Source organism: Cervus elaphus, chromosome X (genome assembly GCF_910594005.1).
Source record: "Cervus elaphus chromosome X, mCerEla1.1, whole genome shotgun sequence".
Taxonomy (NCBI): Eukaryota; Metazoa; Chordata; class Mammalia; order Artiodactyla; family Cervidae; genus Cervus; species Cervus elaphus.
Genome location: NC_057848.1, coordinates 160525766 through 160534246, shown reverse-complemented (window position 1 = coordinate 160534246; position 8481 = coordinate 160525766). Strand labels below are relative to the sequence as shown.

At 42.8% G+C, this 8481-nt stretch overlaps 1 protein-coding gene across 3 annotated transcripts in view; it reads left to right on the top strand.

The window, feature by feature from the left end:
- Positions 1-5144: 5144 nt before the first annotated feature.
- The window catches only part of BMX (BMX non-receptor tyrosine kinase), a 44652-nt gene continuing 41315 nt past the window's right edge, over positions 5145-8481 (top strand). For 2 of the 3 annotated variants that reach the window (XM_043896110.1, XM_043896109.1), the window contains exon 1: positions 5145-5445. Coding sequence is in view for 2 of the 3 variants with exons in the window: in XM_043896109.1 (XP_043752044.1) it covers positions 5443-5445 (3 nt within the window). In the remaining variant the exon portion in view is untranslated. The remainder of the gene's footprint in view (positions 5446-8481) is intronic. The other variant, XM_043896108.1, reaches the window with a different exon arrangement.

The following is an 8481-nucleotide window of genomic DNA, read 5'->3' as shown; positions in this document are numbered from 1 at the left end:
CAGATAGATAGAGGGTTGATAAATAGATGTCAAAACAAATACAGTAAAATGTAAATATAGAATCTAGCAGTGTATTGATTTTTTTAAAACTCCTCTGTATTTTGAAATTATTCATGATAAAATTTTGGGAAAAAATAATTTGAATCAAAGTGGGAATCATAGCTGGAAGTTCCATAAAGATCTCCCCTTTGCCTACTTCTTTTGCTTTCAACTCCGGCACCTCGTACACTATACAATTTAGTGAAGATGTATTGAATTGAGCTGTTGAGCTAAATTCCAAGCTTCTAGGTCACTTCCACAGCTGGCAGGATTTTTCTAGAGCATGAGTAGACAAATTTTTTCTATGTAGGCCAGATAATAAATATTAGAGACTCTGCGGGCACATGGCCTCTGTCACAACTCAACTCTGCCATTGGAGGAGAGCAGCCTCACCCAATACGTGAACAAATGACTGTGGCTGTGCTCCAATAAATCTTGCTTCCAAAAACAGGTGATAGTCACAGCTTGCCAACTCTATTTAGACCTCAAGTCCTTACCTTCCACTAAAAAATAAGGAGTGAAACTGATAAAATGCCAACAGACTATGTAAATATTTCACAGATAGCAGGAAATGGCACAACAAAACCACACAACAAGGAATTCCCTGGTGGTCCAGTGGTTTGGACTTGGTGCTATCACTGCCGAGGACTCAGGTTCAATCCCTGGTTGGAGAACTAAGATCCTGCCAAAAAAAAAAAAAAAAATCCCCACAGAACAAACTTTTCTATGTCCACCCTAACCCTCCCCCTCTACTCACCATCTCCTTTCATAAGGAAAAAAAGGTTATTTGTTCCACCACTGAACCTGAGGTTTAATATGCAAGCATTCTTAGAAGAGACAACACATTCATCTTTGATTCCAGTAAGTGTAACCTATTCACATCAGAACCCAACCTCCAAGTAGATTATCTTAACACCAGGAGGCATAAGAGCCAGAGGTGACGGAGTGATGGCCCCCGTGAAGAGATTCTTGTGGTAAAAGCTCAGGCTTCAGAGAGAAGCTATCAGAGCTCTTGTGGGCTTACTCTTCAGGGAAGAGGGACAGATAAGTAAATTGTATAGTTGGTTTTAACATGTTAGTGAAAGTGAAGTTGCTCAGTCGTATCCGACTCTTTGCGACCCCACGGACTGTAGACTACCAGGCTTCTCTGTCCGTGGGATTTTCCAGGCAAGGGTACTGGAGTGGGTTGCCATTTCCTTCTCCAGGGGATCTTCCCAACCCAGGGATCAAACCCGGGCCTCCCACATTGTAGGCAGACACTTTACCATCTGAGCCACCAGGGAAGCCTTTAACATGTTAGGTGCTATGAAAAAAAGATAAAGTGAACAGAGTAAGGGAGGCTGGGAGTGCTGGGTGGAGCGAGGTGTAGTATTAACAAGATGGCCTAAGTAGGGCTCATTAGCAAGATGCCTTTTGACAGAGAACCTGGAGATGAGGAAATGAACCACACAGATGTCTGTGATGGTTTGGCAAGCAAAAGAAACAGCTTGTGCAAAGACCCTGGGGTGGGTGGTGCTCAGAATATTGTAGGAGTGGCAATGTAAGGTAGAAAAGTCATAAAATGATGTTAGAGATGGCATTAGGGGACCAGAAGATGGGGGACCATTGAAAAGTTCAGACAGGAGGAGGGGTGGGCTTTGACGTACATGTGAAAGCATCATTTTGGCTAGTCAGTGGAGGACAGCAGGCAACAAGTGCAGAAGCAGGGAGAGCAGGCAGGAGGCAAGTGCAATACTCCAGGTGATAGATATGTGGCAACTTAGACCAGTAGGTAGTAGTAGAGCTGGTGAAAAGTGGCCAAATTTGGGATATATTTTGAAAATATGGCTAACCATATTTCATGATGGATCAGATGCTAGCTGTGAAGGAAGGGTAAAAGTCAAGGGTGATTCCACATTCTTTGGCTTGAGCAACTGGAAGGTTAAAGTTGCTATTAGCTGAGAAGGCAAGCCTGTAGGAGGAGCTGGTTTGAGGGGTTAGTCGGGAGGTCAGCTTTGGACATGTTAAGTTTGAAATAGTTATTAGATATTCCAAGTATAGATGGACAAGCTAACAGTTGAACACAAGTCTGGAATTCAGGGGAGAGGACCTGGCTGAAATTTGGAACCATAAGCATATAGATGGTGTTTAAAGCCACGAGTCAAAGGAATTTTTTAAAGAGAAAACTAGAGGTCAGTCAGAAGCCAGAAGAAAGACAGACTGTCTCCCTCTCTCCCCTTCCTCCCTCCCTCCCTCCCCCTCTGTCTCTCTCTCACACACACATACACACACACAAACACACATAGTGGATCCTATCATGTTCTTTCTTGTAAAAATGTGAGCACTACTGTTCCCAACTGAACAAGCTTGTTTACATCATGAAGTCAAATCACCCCACAAGCTTGTTGCCTGCTAAAAGCTCATGAAGAGAAGCTAAGAGGAAATTCTATGGGTCTTCCTGGGTAGAGGTGACAACACAGACCATAATTTAAGCAAATCAAATCACGTAATGGAAATAGCAGGTTGCCACAAGTTAAAATTGGACTAAAGACATGGAAAATACAGAGCCCAAGAAAGGTTCAGGAAAAGTGGCAGAGGAAGTGAATGAATAGAATAAAGAAATAAATCTGGGACATTTTGACTCAGAGGAAAGCACTCCTCCCAGCTGCCCTCGAGTGTTCCAAGCCCTCCAAAAGGGATGAGAATCCTAAGAGATTGTGCCTAGGTGTTTCCAGAGTTCTGCCACTTCCTCCTTCTCTCCCCTAAATTGACTTTTTATTCTAGAATTGATCTTCAGCCATGCTACTATGTTTAAACAGCAGAGTAAATACAAATTGCCATGTGGGAATGGACATGAATTAGCAGAGGGTAGAATTCATTTATTTGGCTAAGTTGCTTTGCGGTCACCCTGCTTCACCCTCCGTTTCTCAAATGACTGCCTACTTGATTGCTAGAGGATGGAGAGCTGCGTGGAGTCCATCAGTGACTTCCTTGCTAATGTTAGGGCATTAAGTTCTCCTGTTTTAAATTGTTCTAAAGGACTCTTTGTCATTCCCTAAATTCCAGTTTCAAACAGAACTATTTTTCAGACATTCTACTGTAATTAAAACTTTACTGTGGTCCTTCCTCCATGAGACATAAGTCCCCTGAAGGTTTGGCCTACCTCTGTTCTATTTACTGCTGCATCTCTAGCTCCTAACAGAATGCTTAGTAGACAGGTTCCCAAAAGACTGCAGCACTCCAGGCTTTCCCATCCATCACCAACTCCCAGAGCTTGCTCAAACTCATGTCCATCCAGTTGGTGATGCCATCCAACCATCTTATCCTCTGTCGTCCCCTTCTTCTCCCACCTTCAATCTTTCCCAGCATCAGGGTCTTTTCCAATGAGTCAGTTCTTCGCATCAGGTGGCCAAAGTATTAGAACTTCAGCTTCAGCATCAGTCTTTCCAGTGAATATTCAGGACTGATTTCCTTTAGGATGGACTGGTTGGATCTCCTTGCAGTCCAAGGGACTCTCAAGAGTCTTCTCCAACACCACAGTTCAAAAGCATCAATTCTTCAGCACTCAGCTTTCTTTATAATCCAACTCTCACATCCATACATGACTACTGGAAAAACCATAGATTTGACTAGAAGGACCTTTGTTGGCAAAGTAATGTCTCTGCTTTTTAATATGCTGTCTAGGTTAGTCATAGCTTTTCTTCCAAGGAGCAAGTGTCTTTTAATTTCATGGCTGCAGTCACCATCTGCAGTGATTTGGAGCCCAAGAAAATAAAATCTGTCACTGTTTCCATTGTTTCCCCATCTATTTGTCATGAAGTGATGGGATCAGATGCCATGATCTTAGTTTTCTGAATGTTGAGTTTTAAGCCAGCTGTTTTACTCTCCTCTTTCACTTTTATCAGGAGGCTCTTTAGTTCCTTTTTGCTTTCTGCCATAAGAGTGGTGTCATTTGCATATCTGAGGTTATTGCTATTTCTCCCAGCAATCCTGATTCCAGCTTGTGCTTCATCCAGCCCAGCATTTCTCATGATGTACTCTGCATATAAGTTAAATAAGCATGGTGACAATATACAGCCTTGACATACTCCTTTCCCAATTTGGAACCAGCTGTCCATAGCTGAGCCTAAAATAAATCATTAGATTTATTACTGATTACATACAGTCAGTGTGCACAGGATAAGATAGTAAGATGAGTAAAGCCATGATGTTGTGACTCACAGACATAGAAAACAATCTTATGGTTCCCAAAAGGGAGGCAGGGAGGGAGAAATTAGGAGTTTGGGATTAACAGATACACACTACCATATATAAAATAGATAAACAACAAGGACCCACTGTATAGCACAGAGAACTCTACTCAATATCCTGTAATAAACCACAATGGAAAAGAATTGGAAAAAGAGTATATATATGTATGTATAACTGAGGAGAGGAGACAACCTACTTTCGATAGGCGAAAACATCTGACTTCATTATGTCTTCTAGTGCTGCCATGCCTAGGCATTTGCACACTGCAAATATTACTATTATAAACCATTTTCCTTTTAAATTCTCTTTATTCATTGCCACATTCAGGCAATATTTTCCTGTCTCCTGACTCCTGTCTTCTGTCTGTCCTCTCTGTCTCCTGTCTCCTCTTTCCTCTCTCCTCTACACCTGAAACTAACACAGCATTGTAAATCAATAATACTGCAATAAAAATTTGTAATAAAAAATAAAATTTAAATGTTGTGATGTCATAAATCATTAGAGTGATAATCATAAATCAGTCAAGTGATAATCACATTCTTTCATTGCACTCTTGGTGCATGGTACATTAGCCAAACCCATCTCTATTCCATTTCTGGATTTCTTAAGCTGTGGAAATGGGCTCCTTTTTGATCATTTGACCTTCCGGCTGTCTCATACCCTCTCTAGCCTCCCTGGGTCCATTCTTGAGCTTAGTTTCCATTGTTTATTCTCTGCACACTTTGGCGTTACCTCATGGTTTCCTGACTCGTGTGAGAGGAGTCAGCGTCACAAGCAGGCTTTGGCCAAGATATTTTCTCGTCCTTTCCAGCACAGAGCTCTCCAAACAAAGACAGGTTATCACATGTACCCGAGAGCTGCCTGGGAAAAGCAGGAGCTGTAGTTATCAAAGTTGGAACCTGTATGAAATATGCTTTTGTCTCCGTTTTTGTTGCGCTCAATCAGGTCAACAAGTGTTGGCTAAGCGTTGAGCGCGGTTTCCTGTGGGATTGTGTAAGGCCTTGCAGGACAATAAACGTTTGGGGGGCACTGAGTGATGTGGCCATTTCTGACTTGGCAGCCGGGAAAATGTGAGACAGCTTGCTGCTGCTGGAAGGAGGACAGCTGGGGCTGTGTTCCCACAAGAGCAGCGCAACCTCACAGCCGTGGCCCTGGGCAGCAGGACCAGCCAAAATGGTGCGTGTACGCGGCAAGTGGCTACAAAATAGGTTTGGATCTGGGTGTTGTAGACCCTGAAGTTCACAGACGGGGAGGGGGGAGCGCTTTAAGAAAAACACTGCAAAATTATGAATGTGACATTGATGGGGCTCTTTGGCGGGACCATGTCATTCAGGGGCCTGCTATAGGAAACTCACTGGAAATTCCCTCCTAGCTCAACATCTCCTTCATGGAAACTGTCAGGTTGTGTGTACATCACCATTGGCTTGATCTGGCTTTGTGTCGTTTCCTCTGCTGATTTTCCCCATACTATTCTTTAGCCATTGCCTTTCCAGGACTTTTTTTCCTTCCTTTAGTTATTTATCTTTTTAATTGAACTATAGTTAATTTACAATGTTGTATTAGTTTCAGGTGTACAGTAAAATGACTCAGATATATACATATATGTATATATATAGTTTTTCAGATTCTTTTCCTTTATAGGTCCTTCCATGACTTTTCATACTGGCTTCATAACTACTCCTGAAAAGATAAAGAAATGTTAGTCAAGCCTTCTTTTATTTATCTGTCTTTTTTATGTTATTTTAGCTATGAATATTTGTTCTTAGCTTCCTGAAGTCTCCCTAAGTCAGGGGTCTGGGGTATCTTAGATGGAGGTAGAAGATGGGAGGGAGGTGAACCACACAGTTGCAGCCAAATTCATAGAATTTTGAAAATTCTCATGGACCATGATGGTTTCATTGGATTTAAGAAGTTGTACAACTATAATGTAGTCTAGGTCAGTGTTTTTCAAACTCTCCTGTGCACATAAGTCATCTGGGGATCTTGCTAAAATGCAGATTCTGATGTACTGGGGCTGGGGTGAGATCTAAGAGTGTGAATTTAAAACAAGCTCCCAGGGTATGTTGATGCTACCTGTCCATGGACCACACTTCGAATAACATCCAAGTTTTGATTTGTTAGAAACCTGGTGGCACAAATACACAGTCAATCTGATTTTAAGCTAACCAGTCCCGGGACTGAAAGCTTGTAACAGACCCACAGAGCAGGTGCTTGTTGACTAGAGAAGGCACGGGAATCTTCTTCTTCCCAATACCTCTTATCCCTGGGGGGCGGGGGGGCGGGGCGCTGGCGGAAGAGGGGCGAGGCTTGAAATTTATGTTGAAGGTCATCTCACTGTCTCCAGTTTCTAAACTTCACTATGATCTTTTGAAAAATTTCACCTACGGAGTGATGAGAAGAAGGGGTACAGGTTTCTGGAACACCTACCAGGGTGCTAGGCATCATACTGCCATTTTCTCTCAACTCCTCATCACCCTTTGCGGTGGTTATTGTTTTACCCCCTTTACAGATGGGGAAGCTGAGGTTTAGCAGGGTTAAGTAATATTCCACATTGCACAGAGAGAGGGCTAGGATTTGAACCCAGCGAAGCCTGGTGCTTTTGTCCATACCAACCTGTATCCTTAGCAGTGTAACATGTTAAACAAATTCAGCATGAGGTATTAGGATGTGGATTTAGCACTTTTTGCTTTTCTCCTAAGGAAGGTGCCCAGAAGGGTGTCCTGGGCAGAGGGAAGGGAGCAGAAGGAAAGCGGTTGCTGAAAAGAAGGAAGGGTTTAGCAAAGCTCTATGAGGCACTGAAGACGAATTTCATACCTAAAGCAAATATTCGCTCCAACAGGAAAGACACTGGTATTCTCATCTTCGTCTAAAAATGGCTTCACAAAGTGTATAGTTTTCAAAAATTTGTTTTGGAGCAACCAGAGTATGGTGTTTCAAAATGCTGGATTCAAGTGTCACTATTCAAGGATTTCTGTCCATATCATGCCAAGATCAGTTGTAACTTTCTCTTGCCTGCAAAATGTCACATGAAATGGGGACCTGGCAGGTTCTGCGGGGTGCTTCCCAGGTGGCACAGTGGTAAGATGCGTAGTTTCTGTGGAGCCAGTATTCGTCTCAGGCCAGTGTCATAAGAGTTATATTTTTCAATTACTTTACCTGATTCTGAGTTAAGCTTTCTGTTCCCATTTAACCTAGCACCATATTTTTTTTTTCAGTTATTTAGCAGGAAGATAAGCAGGCCTGGCCTTGGGCAAATAGTGGAAGATCAAGTTTGTCACAGGTTTAGCCATTTTGGGTCCCAGTCTGCACTTGGAGCGTCTTCCCTTTCCTTCTTGCCCTCCCTCCTCCACTGCTTTCCCACGCTAAGTGTTATTTTAATATCCTGACACCTATCAAAATCTTTAGATAAATGATATGCAAAGTAAAAGAGGATAACTAAATCAAACAAAAGGGTAAGGAACTGCCACCCTCACCACTCAATTCTAAGAACTAAAGTTTTAAAGGCACCATCCTGAGCCAGTCAGGAAATATACACTTTGGTTTCAGGAACTATCCGAAGGCCCCATTTAACTGTACATACCTTTCTCCTTTGCTTTCCTGCTTCCTGCTCCGCTTCTGCACCACTTAGAATTTATTCCAACTTCTGTGGTTGTATGTTCTTATCTACTTTCAAAATGTGGGCTAGAGTTTTGCTGTTTAACAGTGCTTTGGAGGTTCCTGCTGAAAGATTACTTAATGGGTCACATCTTTCTGATATTTCCAATAAAAGGTCCCTTGTGTGGGTCTGGCAAGACTGAAGTTGATGCCGAGTTCTACCATACTGAATGCTTAAGCAAGACTATCACATGTTTAGCTGAACACATAGATGTTTTAGTATATTTATTGCCACGAAGGGGTGGGCGGTGTCCCAGGCGTGACACCAGTGACCTGGCTCCCTGGGCTGTGTTTCTCAGGTCACACTGCTGCGATTCTGGCTAAGTCACCTAAGCTGTTGGGGCTCAGTGTTGCTTCTGAAAAATGACTTCTAGGGTTTCTAGCACCTTTGATACCCTGTAGCTACCTCCCTACGTTTAGGTTAGAGCGTTCTCTGCTTAGGAGGATTATGCAGCTGGCACGTTCTTCTCTACCCTCGGTGTTATGGGCAAGAACATGGGCTGCGCACATACCCAGAAAACAAACTATGGCTACCAAAGGGAGAAGGGGAGGGGAGGA